We start from the raw sequence: 19,772 nt of genomic DNA on the forward strand, positions 1-19,772 counted from the left end.
CTCTAGCACCAACAACACATGTTACAAAATGAATACATCTTTAGGTACAGGCTTCAAAATGTAACCCAAGCTTTCCAAAATTTATGGAGTAGCAAAAACAAATACAAATGGGGTGGGTGGGTGTGTGTGCGTGTGTGTGTGTGCGTGTGTGTGTGTGTACTCACACACATGCAAAACAAGATGCTAAAGCAACATAGAATTGGTTTTTATATCACATGAAACATCTTTGTTTCTTTATGTGGTAAATAAATAAATACTGAGACTAACTGGCTGATCCTAGCAAGGAAAAATAAAACTTACATAGACTTCCCATTAAAAGCCTGATCTCTTTTATTCATCACAAAGCTTTTGCATAGACCTTTTGAATACACAAAGCACTGGCCAGAATTTTACTTACAGTCTACCATCTTCAATTATCACCATATCTTCAGTTAAAACAGTAACCATATTCACAGGAGGGACAAGTGAAAAAGGGTGAGGCTCTAAGAACCACATTTAATACAGACCTTAAAAGGACTAAATGAACAAAGCACTTTTCTTGCCTGCTAAGTGGAATATTATGAACTTTCTGATGTGCAGAGGGATGGATAACATGATTAGAGCCTTCTGTAGGTCTCTGAAATGGGCAAGCAAACTTTTGTGTTTACCTGAGACAAATATACTCAAATGCTGTGTACTTCAACCAGGATATAAAATGGAAGAGCCAAACTATTAGAAGCTTCCACATTTTAATTTTAAGATTTGCAAGCTTTCAATGAAACCTCCATCATGGTAGCAAACTGCACATAAAGCTATTACAGAACAGATTGTTTTTTTAAAAAACAAATTGGCAGGTGATGGCTGTGCACTTAATGTATCTTTGGTTTAGGAAGACGGGAGTATCGATTAGAAGCCAAACAATCCCCAGAATTCAAATTGCTGTTCAGATTCTGCATGATTTCTTTTCTTCTTGTTAGAGGCCTTGGGATGCTTGTCTTGGCCTGGAAGTTTTGAGGCTCTAGTTGGGAGCTGCTTATTTGTTTTTGTCTGAAAGAGCCAGAAGGGGGACGGAGCTTAGATGCTTTTGGATTTGGATTGCTTGCAAGATTTGTTTGACTAGATGTTGGCTGAAGTTTTGATGAATTCCATGGTGTGATTATTGGTGACTTTTTACAAGTGGGAGTCCTACTTGGAGATGATTCAGAAACTGGAGGAGGTACCAAAGAATTTGAGATGGATGGCTTAAAAAGCGGTAAGGACTTGGGCTGGGATGTGCAGCCCTCCAGTGAAGACTGATTTCTTCCAACTCTCTTAGTATGATCTACTGTACTTGACTGGGGAAGTGTCTGAAGGGAAGTAGGTACAAATTGCATGTCACTAATTTGATTATTTGCCGAATGATAAGGCTCTTGAGCATTCGTGGTCATGTTCAAGTTTGCTTCAGAAGATGTATTCTTAGCCACATCCTCAGCGAATTGTGGGCTTGAAGAAAAAGGCTGGTCTTCCAGACCATAGCTGCTTTCTTGTTGTAAGCCATGTGTAAAGCTTTCATCCAGATGTGCAACACCCCGCTGTATGTCCTGGATTGTGCATTCACTGTGGGCCTCGATATGTTGCGGCTTTATTAGTTTTCCCTGGGCGTGGTCTGTGGGTCTGGGAAGGCTGCTGGAAGGCTGTAGTACTTGAGGCTATTAAAATAAAAAAAAAACATTAAGCAACAATTCATTTTACAAATGCCACCCAGATTTATGTAAGTTCCAATTAGGCTGTGTTGGTACTTATGTTTTAATATGAAAAGTATGTGGGTTTTTTTTTAATAGAAAAATAAACTGCAATATTCAAGTGAATTCATGAGACACATACAAGAGTGATAATGCAAACAAAAAATGATACAGGCAGTAAACACTGAACAAGATTTGAAATCAAACAGGGAAAAAGAAAAATCTTAAAGTATTTATTTATTGTAGAAAAAAGATTTCCTGCCTTGATTCATTTTTTAAAACTTTATATGTAAGATAGCTTGATAGAATGATTTGTATAGCACTTGGATTTAATCTTCAAAAAGCACAGATAAAAACTGTGATCATTCAGAATATTACCCATTTTAAACTTTTTTTTTTTTAAAAGGAAAGAGGTATAACACTTTATCACACTTGGCTAGAGAAAGTATTAATTTAAAAGTGTCAAGGTGCTGTACTTCTATCAAGAGTTAAAGTTACCAGCAGATAAACAAGGCTTAGATTGATTATATTCTCCCTTGATGTGAAATTCTAATTATTCAAAAATAGGTCAATACATTTAGCTAATACTAACCTACCTTTAACATTTTTGTTGAAAAGTTTCAGAATAAAATGTTTCCACAGCTTATTTGTTCTGTCTCACTGCCATATGAGGGATCAACTAAGGTTTTGGTAAATGGAAAACAGTTACCCTGCCTATGAGTGAACATTCATTTAAGATTTAAAATAATCAGCTTTTCTGAATAACAACTGAGAGTAAAACGAATGTGAAATTACCTGTAACTTGAACTAAAGCTGAGAAGCCTATAATAACAAAATTCTTTAGGCCAATGTGCTCACACACACTTCCCTGGAGCTCACTGTGTGATTATATTCTATATAAATCAGAGGAAACATGCGCCTTCTATTACTCTTGGGTGGTCAGTAAAGAAATGTGAATCTTAAAGTTATCTTTCAATGGCCTGGACAGAGTATATGGGGCAGAGCCTACTGGTCATGTCCTAATACAGGAGAGGTTGTTATCAATGTATAAACACAAATACACATAATTTTCTATTAAATAACGTAGACCGAAAATATAAAAATGTTTGCCAAAGGGCTTTGAAACACAGACTTTAAAGGGACAGCTTTTACTAATAAAATAACTTTTTTTTTTTTTGCTACACTAATCCACAAATAAATCTACACAGTATCTCTAATTTCTCCAACAAAAGGGGCAAATCTATTTATACTGCAGCATTCATGTTTTGTCACTTTTTCACCTCCTTGACCAGTACTAATTATGGCTGCTGAGGCCAGGAGTCAGGCAAATTATGGCAGGGTTAGGATGACTGACAGCAAAGTTTAATGACTTGTAGAGGGATGGCTGGCCAGGACGGTAGATGGCCAACTGGCCATTCAAAAAAATAGTAAAATCAAGACAATGACTACTCAAAATTCATACAGAATATGTTACATTAAGTCTTATTTTAGAATATTTAAAACAAATAAGCCATCTCAGTTTCTGCTTCAAGCTAAATGTTCTAAACTTTAAAGTCCAGTTGGCATTTTCACAATGAATCACCACAGAGATGAATAAAACTGTCCTTCAAGAAGGCAGGTACTAAAATCACCAGGTAATGACAATCAGTTGGGATTCCCTAGAATAAAATGACAGTGCCAAAGTGATCATACATTTTAAAAAGATTAATAAAATATAGAGCAGGATCATATTAAGCAAACCAAAAACTACCAAAAGGAAAAAAAGCAACCAAAGGGAAAGGTGCAGCACCAAATGGCTGATTGAAATGGGGATTTACTTTCCCCTTTCCTATCTTTTCAAAACCTTCAAAAATATCAAAAGAGACTCTAATCTTGAATAAAAAAAATCATAAAACAACTTAAGACCTTTGAAAATATAACAATTTAAAATGACTTTATTGTAATATTCCTATTGCTAGTAAGAAAAAAAGTTATCAACACGTGCTATCAAAGCATAAAAAGGTATGATTTCCTAATTAATAAACTTATCATCAAGATAACCAAACCTCCAGAAAAGGGGCACTGTGAACTGTAGATAAATTATCCATTTGCATTGATTATAGTAGCCCCCCTTATCTGCAGGATTATGTTCCAAAATCTCCAGTGGATGCCTGAAACCGCAGACAGTAATGAACCCTATATTTACTGTTTTTCCCTATATGTACATACCCATGATAAAGTTTAATTTATAAATTGGGCACAATAAGAGATTAACAACAATTACTAATAATAAAAGAGAACAATTATAACAATAACTGTAATAAAAGTTATGTGAATGTGGTCTCTCTCAAAATATCTTATTGTACTGTGTTCACCCTTCTTCTTGTGATGTGAGATGATAAAAGATCTACATAATGAGGTGAATGATGTAGGAGTTGTGACACAGCATTAAGACTACTATTGATCCTCTGACAACATGTCAGAAAGACAATCATCTGCTTCCACGTGGCAGTCAACAGCAGGTAACTGAAACCACAGAAAGCAAAACTGTGGATAAGGCTGGGGTGACTACTGTCCTTTTATTACCCAACTGACTCCTGCTTATCTGAGAACTAAATGGAAGGACAGCAGGAAGATGTGCTGCATGTATTAAATGCAATAAAGTTCCGTATCAAATATTAAAGAATTAGGAAATAATCAGGTTTTAATTTTTTTATTTTTTAAAGATTTTATTTATTTGAGAAGGGGAGAGAGCACACTCAGGGGGAGTGGTAGGCAGAGGCAGAGGGGTAAGCAGACTCCCCACTGAGCAGAGAGCCTGACGGGGCTTGATCCCAGGATCCTGGGATGATGACCTGAGCCGAAGGCAGACACTCAACCGCCGCCTGAGCCACCCAGGCACCCCATAATCAGGTTTTTAAAAATAGTAAAATTTTGAGTCTTCTGAGAGGAGTTAGGTTGAACAATTATATAAAAGATGCCAATCACTTAACTACAGTGAATAAATTAGTGGTTTCTAAGTGCTTTATAAATAATGCAGATTTTGCATTTTTATTAAAAGTTAATTTTAGTGGTGTGAGCTAATTTCCCTATGCCCAAATAAATGTCCTGTTTTATTATTTATTTGGAAACTAGTTTTGAAATCAATTCCATTACCATAAGAAAAAAGTCTCTCAAAGAAGATGAAGAAATGACTACAGTAGTGAGGACCAAGAAAATGATCTCTCCTAAAGGTGGATGACTGTGTAGAATTGGTTGCCCATGAAGGACTGACTTGTCATTAGTTACCTGCTGGCGAGTTAAACAACAAGCTGCCTCTTAACCTCTAGTAAACAAAGCAAAGATGGGTTTGGATAGCTTGTTGCTTGCAGCACTATTTCCTCCAAATTCTAAGCACTCAACTTTATTAACAAAAGGCAAGATATTAACAATTCTTCCTGCCCACATTTATTACTGCTTCTATGCCCTCAGACACCTTTAGAATGAATTCTAAAGAAATAAATAAAAAAGACTCCATATTCTCACCAATAATAAGACTAATAGGAAGGAACATCAAAGACCATTCATTTTTTTTTAAAGGTCTTCAAGATATCATGCATTGTACTAGGTATAGAAAAATATGGAGCTGATTTACAATGCTGTTCCTATGGAACCTAGAGACCTAGTGAGGGAGATACGTAAATAAATGACGAACCATGTCTCAAGCATAACAACATATGAGAACAAAAAGAAAAAATATGCCTGATTGTAGAGGTCATAGAAGGCATCCAAGAATCACAAACATCTGAACTGAGTTTTAAGATGAGTTAAGAGTTTGCCAAGTAGACAAGAAGGGAAGAACATTCGGGGTAGAGCACCAGTACATGCTAAGCACAAAGGCAAAAAAAAGAATATGGTATGTTCTAGTAACTTCAAACTGTTAGACTGAATTTGGAGATCACAGTGTTGGTGGGAAAGCATAGGCAAAGGGCCAGCTCATAAATAAACTCATATCAGGCTAAGTGGTTCGACTTTATGCAACAGATGATGGCAGATAAATTTTAAACAGAGGAATCCTAAGATCCAATGTGTATTTTACAATGTTATTTTGGTGGAATTAGTGAGGAACGTACAGGAAGGGTGATTATGAGCAGAACAGCCAGGCAGTATGCTATTGCTAATAACCCAGGTGATAAATTATAACGGTCTAAAATTAATATACTGAAAGAAAAACTGGAAAGGACTGAAAGAGATTTTTTTTAACGGTGATTAGGTAAGCAGCTGTTTGGAAGGAATTCAAGATGAGTTAGTTACAGGTTTCTTGCTTTGGAGATGGATGATGAAGTACTAATCTATATCCAAAAAAGTTGCCCACCAGGCCATTCATTTCATAGCCTCAGCAGCCCAAAAGACTCAGAGGGCAAAAGGAATCCCACCACCTACTGGGGGGTGGGGCAGACTTCTGGAAATATCCTGTAGTCACAAATAAGTAGAGCTTTAGTACTCCATCCTTGCAACTTACAGAATGGTTGGTTACTGAAGCTTCAAAATGTGGACACATCCCCAGATTTGAAGAACTAAGTACTTCTAACTAGACTCAGTGATTTCATGTCTTACTTTAGTTAGATAAAAATACCTCAGCACACCATTCTGAGAATTCTCAGAAAAATAGTTACAGGTATCAAGGTCAAGAGAGCCAGAGGCACACTGGGTAACTGTGCAGGGGATTGGTAGGATCTTCAAAGATAATCTGAGGGCGCCTGGGTGGCTCAGTTGGTTAAGCGACTGCCTTCGGCTCAGGTCATGATCCTGGAGTTCCGGGATCGAGTCCCACATCGGGCTCCCTGCTTGGCAGAGAGTCTGCTTCTCCTTCTCACCCTCCTCCCTCTCGTGCTCTCTATCTCTCATTCTCTCTCTCTCAAATAAATAAATAAAATCTAAAAAAAAAAAAAAAAAGATAATCTTAAATGTCTATTTTGGGCTGCTTACAAAGATAACCAGAGACATGGGCTCCTTACAGGAGTGTACCATGCTTTATTTGTTGTTGTAGTTGGTATGCCTAGTATTTGGCACACAGTCAGGATTAAATATATATTTTCTAGATAAATTAATAAATAAATGAAATTAGTAAGTGGTATATTCCAAAATTGCTTCTTTGGTAATAAATAATCAAAATGATACTTCCCTATTAGGTCAGTGATACAGCACTAATAACCAAATAAAAACAAGTTTACAAAAAAAACACTGATGAAAAAGAAATCTTAGGAAAAAAAAAGTCTTCTCTAAATAAATTTGGGGTTAGCATAATGATTAATGCTTAGAAGGGCAGCAGGAAGAATTATACGTTAACTAGAACACAGCACCTCCCATGACCTACTACCTAAGCTACAAATATTTTTTACCTGGAGATTGACATTTCTGGATGAAATAAGTTGGAAAACTGTCTTAACAAACATTAAACTATTTTCTATTTCTAATCCTAATAATTAAATATGATTATACATGTAAAACATGTAGCATAGGACCTCCTAGTCATCAAAAGTGCTCAATAAATGTCACCTATGATTATTAAAAGGTGTGAGAATGATGAATTCAACCCATGGTCCTTTTGTAACTGGGTTTTGAAAAAAGGGGGCAAGTTTTATAGCAGTATAATAAACTAGTTGCTATAGAATAAGAGCTTTCTAGGCTTCAAGTAAGTATTTCAGTAATGTCAGTTATATCTAAGTGTTTTAAATCCATAGCAGGCATATCTGATATGATATAGAAGTCAAGGTTCCTTAAGTACCTTCCTGAAAATAAAACAGAGCTAGGACATGCAAGGCACTTTAAAGTATAGAAAGAATTTATATATGGCTATATGGAGGAGCTAGTACAATACAATATTGAATCACTCAGCTTTTGGAATCAGACTGATCTGGGTTTAGTTTTGACTCCATCACTTATTATTGGTGAGATACTGGGTAAATCATCTTACTACTCTGAGATGGAAGGGTCCTGGGATCAAGCCTCACATCCGCAGGGAGCCTGCTGGTGCCCCCTCTCGCTATCTCTCTCTCTCAAATAGATAAATAATATAAAATCTTAAAAAAAGGAATTTCATAATTTATAAAATGATGATAATAACAGTATTTACACCTCACTGAATTGTTGTAAATAATAAATGATAACATGCAGACCAAAGTGCTTAATATAGTGCCTGACACATTATAAATACTTGAGAAATGATATTCTGGGCTCTGAGAGAACAGCATTTCTCTTCTCCCAAGAGTAAATAGCCAAACACTAAGCTTGCATGCATGATCTCTAATTATCATAAGAGCCTCAGTGGAAAGTACTGTCTTATTTTTGTAGATGAGTAAACAGAGGTTAAAAGAAATTAAGTAATATATTGAAATTCACATACTTTAGCAAATGGTAAAGCCAGAATTTGAACTGACAGAGAATTTAAAATGCAGCACTAAAATTTTATTATTCTGTGTTATTTGGGTAATTCCAATGAGTTCACAGACTTTCAGAATATGCAGTATAGCAGGATGATTATTTTAAAAAGTTAATAGGCAAATTCAATACCAACATTCAGGTACTAACTTTCCTGGATAATATCCTATGTCTTTCTCAGCTGATCTATCCTACACAAGCTAAGTCTCAGACACCAAACTCAAGCCACACTATGCAGCAGTATTTTGGGAGAAAAAAAATGGTTCCAAGTGACCTACTGGAGGAAATACACCGAACACAAGGAAAGGCAAAATAGCACTCATCACTGAGAAAAACTTCACCTTCACTGTTTCCTGCCATTTCAAAGATTTCTAGAATTAGCATAAGAAAAAACTCATAGCAGTTTCTGTAAACATTTTGTTCTAGAGTTACCAACGAGAAGATGCCAGCTAGAAACATCAAATCATGACTGAGAAAAATATGTCTAGGTGTGTAAGGTAGAAAGCAGGAAATGTTCTAAAGCATAATAATGCTACTGCATAGCAGTCACAGGAATTACTTAAAATTATTTTCTTGGTACATATAAGTTTATTATTATTAAATACATTTTAAAGGCTAAAAGGAAGATGGAAATGGAGCCATCTGTAACATGCCTGTATTTTCATGCAGGCTCTGACATGCATCATGCAAACTGGAAAAAAAACAAAAACAGAAAGTGACTATGAGGAAGGTGGTAGGAAAAAATCTGAAATTGTACTGTACCACGCTTTGTCAGAGAAGTAATGGACTAACTTCTCAACTCCTTGCCAATGGCATAATGGGAGAGCAGAGACAAGAAAAAGACAGGACAATGGTGTCAGAGACCACACACAACACCAAGGAATTGCCATGACTGGGTATAGCAGCCAACAGTATTTGCTTAGCTTTTGTTGTGTTTTTCTAGGCAGTATTATTTTATTTAGTATATTTATGTAAAATGAAAACATTTTTAATAAATTTATACTTTCTTGCTAAAGAGGTTTGCAAGTTAATATAAATATTCATAACCACAGAATAGTATATGTAAAACTTCTCACACTTAAAAGGAATCATTTGAAGAATCTTACCAAATAAAATATTGAAAGGGTTTTTACACAGTAGTCATACTCCAAAGATCTAAAAAAGGTTTAGCCACATGTAATCCCTTATAAAGCAAGTAGAAATTATTTCTCTAATAATTTCAGAAAGCCTTGTACATTATAAACTAAATACAATTCAATATTAGTTTACCTTTATTACTACTGCTGCATTAAAGACCAATTAAAGTATTATCTGATCTTCATGTATGTGTCTGTCTTAAATATGATGTTCTAAATTATAAGCGAGGCTCCACACATCACTATAAGATAGAAGATATGACTAGATCCCTAGTATAACTAGATTCAAAGAATTTTGCTCTGTAATTCACATGAAACCAATCACAACTTCCAAAGTTTTCTGGGAACCAGGAATGCTCTTATTCCTCTAGATCTCAGAATGATGCCTCTAGATCTCAGAGAATTTAGAGACGATAACTGATTGATAAACAGAAATTATATATAAACAAATTCTGAAATAAGGAGTTCAATGGCTTTCTAAGTTGATCAGTTAACTTCTTTAAAAACTATCAAACTGATTAATATTGACTTAAATAATAAGCACTTACGACCCAAGCACAGTGTGAATACTTAATTTTCATAGGTCTTTATCTCTAAGACACAGAACCCATTAGCATTTAACCTCTGGGATTCAGAGTAGTTCAGAAAACAAACTAAACATCATAATAGTACCATTCCATTGCGGTGACCAATATGCATGGTATATTTATCCCGAATACGATACTGCAGGCGTTATGGTACAACAAATATGGCTAACAAAACAGTTCCGCAATCTACAGAGCCGGTTGTCATAAAAGTCTTATGCAGAAAACAGCAATTGCTGTGTTTCTCATAATTACAAAGTGCCCAGAGAAACTAGTTTATGGGACAGCCTCCTGGACCATGAGTTTAATGCACATTTCTAGTCAATTAACCAATGACTAAAGTAAACAGCCTTGAAATTAGCTACAAAAATGGACAGAGTGTCATATTCTGTATTATTTGTTGTTTTTACTGAGTTACCCTAGTTTCCATTTCACCGAAAATATTTTATTTTTATGAAAAGTCACTCCCAGAGCTAATTTCTCAGTAAAGCACTGAAGCTAATGCTACCCTTACATATAAAATTGATTACAGTCACATGGTGGAACCAATCAGATTGAGCTACATTAACGTATACCTTATGAAGATGTTTGGCATTTCAACAATACACATCAAGTGTTTTTAGAAAGTGCACACACCCTTTGATTAAGCAACATCCTTCTAGTAATCTACCTAAGAGAGATGGTGATACTGATCTGTACACAAGGATAAACGTCATTGCAAGCGTACCTCTATTTAACAGGGAAAAATGTAAACAACATCAATGCCCAACAATAGGAAAAGATTAATTATAGTACAGCCACATAATAATGTATTATCATGTACCCACTAAAATGATGCTTTCAAGAAATATGTACTATATCAAAAATGTTCATATAATGATACTATGTGAAAAAAAGCAAAACAAAAAATTAAGAAGAAAATATGAGAGTATTATATGTTCTAAGAGAAAGTACTATTTCATTCAACTTTTATCTGAATTTTAAATACACTCATATGTGTGCTGGGCTGTTAAGTACATAGTTTCGTTTAGTAAATACATACTGGGTTGTGATATAAAATGAATTTTAAGTGTCATTTGTCAAAAATGTTTGTAAAATATCCTCTGAGGGTTATAAGAGGTGGAGGAGGACATAAGACAATGTAATCATCATTCTTAATGTAATTCTGGGTGGAACAGTTATTATAATATAAATTTAGAAATCAGGCAATACTAATGCTACAAGAAACTGCTGAGCTATTAAGACATAGGTAGATGCACTTGTCTTATTTTTGTTGTTTAAAAACAATTTTTGTCTCACTGAAGTTACTGCACATTAAAGATAAAGGTAAAGATTGATAAGATTTCTAAATTCTTCCAATCAAGGTGTTAAAGAGCAAATTTAATAGTCTTTTTAGGCATGACAAAAAATTACTTCAAAATAAAACTATTACTTCAAAACATACTTTTTGAAAAGTCAAGTATTCCTAAAAGTATATGCTCTGGCAAGAAGTGCTACTTCAGATTACCATTAGGGCTTTTTACTTGCCAAAAGCAATTATTTTTATTAAATTTTCCAACTACGAAGTAGGTTATTTATCATTTCTAATTTTATACAGTTGGAAATCAAAAAGACTAAACTAATGTTAGTTAAGTCAACAACAAGAAGACCCCTTCTACGTCCAAAGGTAGATTATTTTCTACTAACCTAGAGAAAAATTTAATTTGAAATTGGAAGGACAAGCATTATCAAGTTGAGACTAGTAATATATTCAAGAAAAGAAATGGAAGTCAAAATTCCCTGAGAAAGAGAAAAATATATAAAGACCAGGATTTTCCTTTTTTCTCCATTTTTCTAGAGTTATTCTTAAATTCAGCAAGAACATCCTTGGCCAATGCAGCTTTCCTGAGTGACGAGAGCTAAGCATTCCCTGTAAACGTTAATTATTTCACTCTCCACATAACCAGAACAGGCTCTCATTAGGCTGGAAGGTCTACTATTCCTATAAATTAAAAACAAAAACAAAACCAGACTGCCCTTACTAAAGCCTGCTTGACTTCTGCATTTAGAAGAAAAGTCAGTTCACTTATGTTGATGTTCAAGAGGGCCTCAAAAAGAACTTATTAATGAAACAGATTATAATAAGGGAGAACTCTCTCAACTATCTACTATCACTTACAGAATTAACCTCTCCAAAACTCAGCCCTAGGAATCATATACTAACTAAACACGGAGACAAATATTATTTCACTAAATATAAGTTTAGTGTAGGTAGGGGGAGATCTATTCCAAAACCCTATGAAAACCACTGGACTCCATACCTTTCTTCTCTCTATATTTTTAAAAGATTGTATTTATTTATTTGAGAGAAAGAGAAAGCGCAAGTGCGTGCGCACACAAGCAGGGGGAGGGCCAGAGGGAGAGGAAGAAGCAGACTCCCCACTGAGCAGGGAGCCAGATGTGGGACTCGATCCCAGAACCCTGGGATCATGACCTGAGCCAAAGGCAGATGTTAAACCGACTGAGCCACCCAGGCGCCCCTTTTCTATATTTTAGAAAAATTCAAAATATTCTTTAAAAAAATTAAAATTCTGTATTTTAGATAATTTATATATAATATATATAATTCTATATTTTATATTCTATAAAAATTCTATATTTTAGAGAAATTTAAAATATTCTTTAAAAATTAAAATAATAATAATTTTATTAGTAAGCTGCTTTAGCTGTTCTCTGGGTAAATCCAAAATAGTGTAGTTTAGAACATATTTTTCCTCTAAAGGAACTTTCCCCACTCAGTAAGAGGTATCAAAAAGCCATGAACAAGTCATCTGATTATCACTTTCCACAAACAGGGTCCTACAAGTCTCCAAGATCAAATTCCAGGGCCAGTTCTCTTAGCTACATAAGCCGTGAGAACTTACTCAAGAAAAGACTCCAATATGTATTACCTTCTGATAGGTGGCTAACACATCCAAACTCTACAGAACCAAAACTTTCTCCTTACTACTGTGAAGATGAGGATAAGGAAGGTTTGATCTACAAAAGCCAGAAAGACAGATCTTGATAGTGTTGCAGGACAGTGCTCCTTCATAGTTGGGAAATGAACAAGGCAGCTCTAACCCAAGAGGAAAGAAGGAAGAAACATTTAAAAATGGAGGGCCAATGACTCAAGGGAGAGACAAGAAAGTTCTAAAGCTATACAAATAGGAAACTAGTGAAATGAGTGTTTCTGAGAAACATGTTTTAAAAATAAACATAAATCTTTGTTTGCAATATGGAATAATTAACCTTAAACTTCAATTCCACATTACAGCTAGCTGAAGGGAAGGAGAATGAGGGAGAAGAATGGTAGGGAAAGAGGGCAGGAACTAAAAGGGAGCTACAGTAAATTCAAGGCAGGGATGTTAATCTGGGGTAAATCTGTCAAACCATGCCATTTACTAGCTATAAGCCTAAAAATATATTATCATGTTATAGCTGCCCTTTGAAAGTCAGATTAGTTCACTAGCATTTTAAAGTAATTTTTTATGTGCTAGGAGAAAGGAACAGGAAGTACTTGAAGACAAGAGAAGTAAAAAGGAGGCGTACAGAGGTGGCAGGGGATGGGAAAGGAAGAGGAGGAGGAAGAATCCCTCTTCTCATTGCTCCCACTAAACAAATTAACTTGCTACGAAATAATCTGACATAAAAGCCTATACAGACTTTCTATTATTCTGTTTTCTTTGAAACAAAAAACACAAAAGGGAAGCAGAGGCATAATAGCCAAAAAATAAACCTCAAACCTTGTCTCAAATTCATACCAATACCTCATAATTTTGCCTAATTCAAAAAATGAATTATTTGAATAAATCACATTTCTTATTTTTAACTGCTTAAAACTTTGGGACCTTTGATACTTCACATGGATAAAGATAATTTATGAAAAAATTGGTCTGAATCAAAAATCAGAGTAAATTCATGCAGGAGGCACAGAAGTGACTGATTGACAATATTAATATCTCTTTTTCATTAATATTAGCTTTTTTGGGTGACTTTTCAAAAAAGATAAAATATAACCAACTTACCAGGTGTATTTAAGCACATAATATAAAATAATAAACACTGTTTTGGAAAGCAGATTCAATGTAAACAAAAAATTTTTTAAGTCAAACAATTACTAAATCATTAGAAATGTTAGTAAACCATGCATATTCAAAAGCCATTTTTTCTGTACTGTAAAGCAGCTGATGAATTACAAAAATGTTGTTAAAAAACATTAGTTGTTAAAAAAAAGAACCCTTGAAATGATTAAATTAAAAAGATAAAAAGACTGCTTTTAGATGACAGTGAAATGCAATCAATGCTTCTTGATTAGGAAATATTTAAAGAAATGTGCAATGGTCTAGTAAGCCTGCTCCCTCAAACAGTATGCATCTGTCCATATCGCTGCAAATAGTGTGTACGTTTTTGACGTAACTAGATAAAAAAATTTTGTTATTCATAGATCTCAAGGTCACAAAAAGAGAAAATACATTAAAGGCAGATGCATGTCAGTAGATCTAGGGTCATTGGCAATAGGTTTAAACAGCATTAAAATGAGATTAACTTCGGATAGTTCTCCTAAGGCTCTAAGGAGAAGTCTATTCACATGCAGTCAAAGGAAGGGTTAATTAAGAGAAGAGAGCCCAGGGAGTGCTGGTTTAGCACATGCCTGCAAGTCACTCTGGACAGGAGATGGGGTGCTGGGGGAGGTACAGGTCATGCAGAAGGGAAATACCATGAACGGGAAGCCAGAGCAGGATAGGAGTGAGAGACACAGACTCACTCTGTCTGCGGTGCGGCGGAACAGTCCGTGGGATCCCCTGGAAGGAGCCCTGCCAAGGAGAGAAGGAGGGAGCAGAATACCCACCCTGTGCAGAGAGAGATGGGGTAGGGAGGTATAATAAAAAAGGGAACCGAAAAATAGAGAAACCAAAGTCATACTTTAAAAAAAAAAATAACAACAATAGTGTTAATAAGACAGATTTCATTTTTTTAATATAGGTAGTTCAAATGATTAAAAATACATCATAATCCAAACCTAGGTATTACCATATATTTTAAGAAAAAAATTATTTTCCCCTAACATAGTTAATACATAAGAAATGAAATATATATTCTTTCTCATATACATTACATTTATCATCATATAGTTCTTTTTTAAATAGCAGATTCCAGTCTTTTTAAAATGTGAAAGCATTTAAAAAGGGAGATAGACTTTTAAGTGTTAAACACAGAAATTGCATCAATTATAAATCAGGCAACAAAAAAACTATCATATAAAAAATTTTTAAATCATAGGTTTTCAGAAGATTAGCAGGTAAAATAAAGAACATTGGCTGAAGATAGCAGAACCAACACAGCATTAAAAAGACTTAGGAAGTTCTAAGAGTGAGTACTATCAAGAATGTGACATACAGGCCACAGGTTAAACATGCATGCTTTTTAATATGAGTAACTTATGGTTTCTTAGATTTACTTAATAACAGGTTATCAGAATTGGAATACATCTGCAATGGCATTTACTTCAATTTCCTCACTTTCCAGATAAAACTGGGTTATCAAGAAAAAGATTTGTTCAATGTCTCACAAATAGAACCAGATTGGGTCTCAGGTCTGTTCCTAGCACCCTCACCAACTGAAATATAGCCACAAATAAAACTATTAAAACACTAACAAAATCATTAAGGAAAATGAGCTGTAAATAATATAATCATCATACCCAGTTCAATTTGCAAAAGTATGCATAATTTTCAGACAAATTAATCTGACATAGAAATAATTAGAAAATTACTAATGTAGTTTTTATTGGTGTTTACAGATTTCATAAACACACTGGTCCAAATAAATTTTTTTCCACTTCTGTATCAATATTTCTTGGCTCAGTTCAGTATAATCAGATACTTAATTTAAATTTAAGAGTAATTGTATCTACACTGCTCACTATAAAACAAAAACAGAATGATTCACTTTCTATGTTAATGAAGGGGAAAAACAGCTCCCAGAAACCATGTGGAATTAATGATTTTTAGAATATCCTAGTAAGTTAAGATCCTATTTTTTGAAATTATTATCTTTTCTCCACTAATTTAGCCACAGGTGTTTGTGAAAGTAGCTTAGAAAATATTTAATAGGGTGATAATCCCAAGTGTTCTCCAAAGAGAGTGCCTGATACAATTCTATTTTGCTGTTTCAGATATGTTTTGGTTCAAAAGCTTTACACAAAACAAATCCTCAACCAAGAAGGGGCTTGCACTTTTCCTATGAGTTTCACCGGGGCCAAGGTTCTATCCATTGTACTGGGTAAAGACACTTTCAGATGGGGATTTTGTATATAAGCTAAACCAGCAGTTAGAGATTCCTTTTCAAAGAAATAAATTCTCTCTGGAGGTTTCTGAAAATAGTACTGACTGGGAGCCAGGGGAATTGTGTTTTTCTTTGGATCTTCCATAAGTCCTATAACCTTAAAAAAGTCACTGATCTTCTCTGAGCCTCAGTTTCCTCATTTGCAGGATTAGAATGTGCTAGAGAATGAATTATTTGTGTTCCCCCCAAATTTCATATGTTGAGACCTATTCCCCCAGTGTGATGGTATTTGGAGGTGGGGACTTTGGGAGGTGAGTAGGTCATGAGAGTGGAGCCCTCATGAATGGGATTTGTGCCCTTATAAAAGAAACCCCAGAAAGCTCTCTTGCCCCATCCACCACAGGAGGACACAAGGAGAAGATAGTTGTCTATGGCAGGCCCTTGCCAGACTCTGAATCTGCCGGTGTCTTTACTCTTGGACCTCCCAACCTCCAAAACTGTGGGAAAGAGTTTAACTATTTATAACTTATAAACTATTGTTTATAAGTCTGTGGTGTTCTATTATAGCTGCCCAAACAGACTAAGACAGAATGGTTCATCTCTAAGAAGATTCTCACTTTCAGTTCTTAGAATTCAGTTACTCACTTTACCTGTCCTTATCCCCACTCCAATCATTGTTATCCTTTAATATTTTTTAAAGATTTTTAATTTATTTTTTGACAGAGAGAGACAGCAATAGAGGGCACACAAGCAGGGGGAGTGGGAGAGGGAGAAGCAGGCTTCCCGCGGAGCAGGGAGCCCGATGTGGGGCTCGATCCCAGGACCCTGGGATCATGCCCTGAGCCGAAGGCAGACGCTTAACAACTGAGCCACCCAGGTGCCCCTATTTTTTAATTTTATAACTATTTATATGGCAGTTAAAACAACCAACTTTGTATTAAATGGTGTCTCATGATAATTCATTAGTTCTCTGAAATAATTTAAGTGAAAGTATCTGTCACAATACCTAGAACCTGGCAGGAGTTTTAAAGGATGTTAAATGTCCTACCTTCTTTGCCTAACAGTCCCTAACACACAGCAGACTCTAAATAACTGTTTATGGATTTAAACTGAATTAAATGAAGCTATTAAAAAACAAATGCAGTTTTTGTATTTAACTAGAGATAAAGCTGTAACATCAGGACTGGATACACATTGCAAGCACCTAAGAATTCTAGAAACAAAAACAATGATACCCATCTTCCCTCACCCAAGATCAACAAACCCTGATCTCTGGGATGGGCTTGAGCATGAGAGAGAAAGAGAGACAACCTTGTGAAATAAATACATAAATAGCTTTGCCTGCTCCTGCCAAGGGGCACCCATTTATTACCAGTTGAACAGCTGTCATTTCAGTTTATGCCTAGAAAGGCAAAAAATATTACTCATTTTATTTACTTCACTTCAAATGTCTCCTTCCACCTCTCCACCCCCATCTACCTAATTCCTATCCAGCCTTCCGAAGCTTCTCTGGATCCTACCTGAACTGATTATGATCATTCTTGTTTATAAATATCTACATCATTTGGTGGGCACTTGTCTCAGGGAATTTTTCTTCTGCTTTTCATTATATTGTTTTGAATGTTTCTCTTATTCTTCTACGAAATATAACCATCCTAAGAATAACAGCTTTCTTACTTTTCTTGGTGTCAACTATAGCTTCAGTAAGTGACTTTCACAGAGCAGAAATATACTTTGATTAAAATTTAATTGAAGCGGTACTTCCAGTTCTAGCACAAGATGGAATAGATAACACTTCCCCCTTTTCCTTCTGCAAAGTAGAGGCCAAAACTCTCGACATTATATATAAAACAAACATAAAACTCTGAAAGGTGGAGCTAAGAAGATAGATCAGCTAGGGACCTTGAAATCTGAGGACATAGTAGAAAATTCCTGAGGTATCTTTTTGCCTAATGTATCCTAGACTAGGTGATGGAAAAGCCAGCACACAGAAACACCACTGGACACAGACAAAAACGAAAATAGAAATAGTGTCAAGAAAATCCTGAACCATGCCAAAGAACCAGGAAAGAGGTAGCCTAGCAGTTCACAAAACCTGTACACAAGAACCTGCTAAATGCCACAGGAAAAACTGCAGCTCCATCCCTATTCCCAACAGAAAAGCCCAACGAGGGAGCCTAGGCTTCCATCCTTCCCTGGCTCTAATATTTTCTTATGTCATTCTTAATATATGTATAGGAAATATTTAAGACACTTATATTATAAATGGGGGAGAGAAAGGGACTTAAAGGGTAGTAGACTACATATGTATGTATAATACTTACAACAACCATAACAGTCCCATACAGATATACTCAAAACACTTATGTATAAAACAAAATGGAATTCTAAGAGGTATAAGTAACATACAGAAAGGCAAGAAAAAGAAACCAGAAATCAGAGAGGAAACAAAAAATAAAATGGCAGACTTAACCTATCAGTAATTACATGAAATATAAAGGTGTATAGACACCAATTAGACAGACTGGCAGAGTGGATAAAGAATCATGATCCAAGCATATGCCGGACACAAGAAATTCACTTTATATTTAACAATACAGTTCTAGAGGGGAGGGGGGTGGGGGATGGGTTAGTCTGGTGAAGGGTATTAAAGAGGGCACGTTCTGCGTGGAGTACTGGGTGTTATGCACAAACAATGAACACTTGTTTCATGGAACACTACATCATGGAATCATGGAACACTACATCAAAAACTAATGATGTAATGTATGGTGATTAACGTAACATAATAATAAAAAAAATAAAAGGTTGCTAAGAAGAAGAAGAGGTGACAGACAGTATGTTACCTACAAATCCTAAAATACTTACTATCTGGTCCTTTACAGAAAATGTTTGCCACCTACATCAGGATATAGTAGTAAGAGTGGATGTTTTATTGTATTAAAAACTATTTCAGAAATCCCCATATTTTAAGATGGGGATTTGACGAACAAGGTGATGAATAAGCAAGTGGCCTAAAGCTCTACAGACCTGATAAAGACAATTCATAAAAAATCCATAAATAATACAAGTGCTTCTAATTGACACAACCAGGGTCAATTAAATTTAATGCCAAAGGATATTAAGGAGAGACATAATTGTTGAATATTAAAGATGTGAAAGAAGAAAAAAAAATAAAGTAAAACAGGAAAAAGTTATACCATGCAAAAAATCAAAAGATAGTAAGAGTTGTTATATTAATATCAAATAAAGGAGGATTCAGAGCAAATTACCAGGTACAAAAAGTGACCTTATAAAATGATAAAAGGGTCAATCTACCAAAAAGACATAGTGATCTTAAATGTGTATGCACCAAACTATAGGACTGTGCAACACATGAAAGAAAAACTGATAGAACTGAAAGGAGAACAGACAAATCCCATAATTACAGATGGAAAGTTTAACACTCCTCTCTTAATAATTGATAAAACAACTAGACAATAAAATCAGCAGTGATACAGAAGGACTCAAGGATACCATCAACAATCAGGATCTATTCAACATGCATAGACTACTCCATCCAGCAAAAGCCAAATAAACATTCGAGAGTCCATAGAACACTTAACAAAACAGACCACAGTGTAGGCCACAGCAAACTAAAAGAATAA

At 35.2% G+C, this 19,772-nt stretch overlaps 1 protein-coding gene across 8 annotated transcripts in view; it reads right to left on the reverse strand.

Moving 5' to 3' along the window:
* Positions 1-312: 312 nt before the first annotated feature.
* CCSER2 (coiled-coil serine rich protein 2) overlaps positions 313-19,772 on the reverse strand; it is a 185,886-nt gene continuing 166,426 nt past the window's right edge. For 5 of the 8 annotated variants that reach the window (XM_073878722.1, XM_025880619.2, XM_025880621.2 and 2 more), the window contains one exon: positions 313-1,667. In XM_073878722.1, coding sequence (XP_073734823.1) covers positions 849-1,667 — 819 coding nt within the window. In that variant the 3' untranslated portion in view covers positions 313-848. Of the gene's footprint in view, positions 1,668-8,861; positions 8,902-14,605; positions 14,691-19,772 lie in introns of all 8 variants that reach the window. The other 3 variants (XM_073878724.1, XM_073878723.1, XM_025880620.2) reach the window with 2 other exon arrangements.

The sequence above is a fragment of the Callorhinus ursinus genome, unplaced genomic scaffold (genome assembly GCF_003265705.2).
Source record: "Callorhinus ursinus isolate GAN/ISIS: 27379988/994484 unplaced genomic scaffold, GSC_fseal_2.0 scaffold31, whole genome shotgun sequence".
NCBI classification, from domain to species: domain Eukaryota; kingdom Metazoa; phylum Chordata; class Mammalia; order Carnivora; family Otariidae; genus Callorhinus; species Callorhinus ursinus.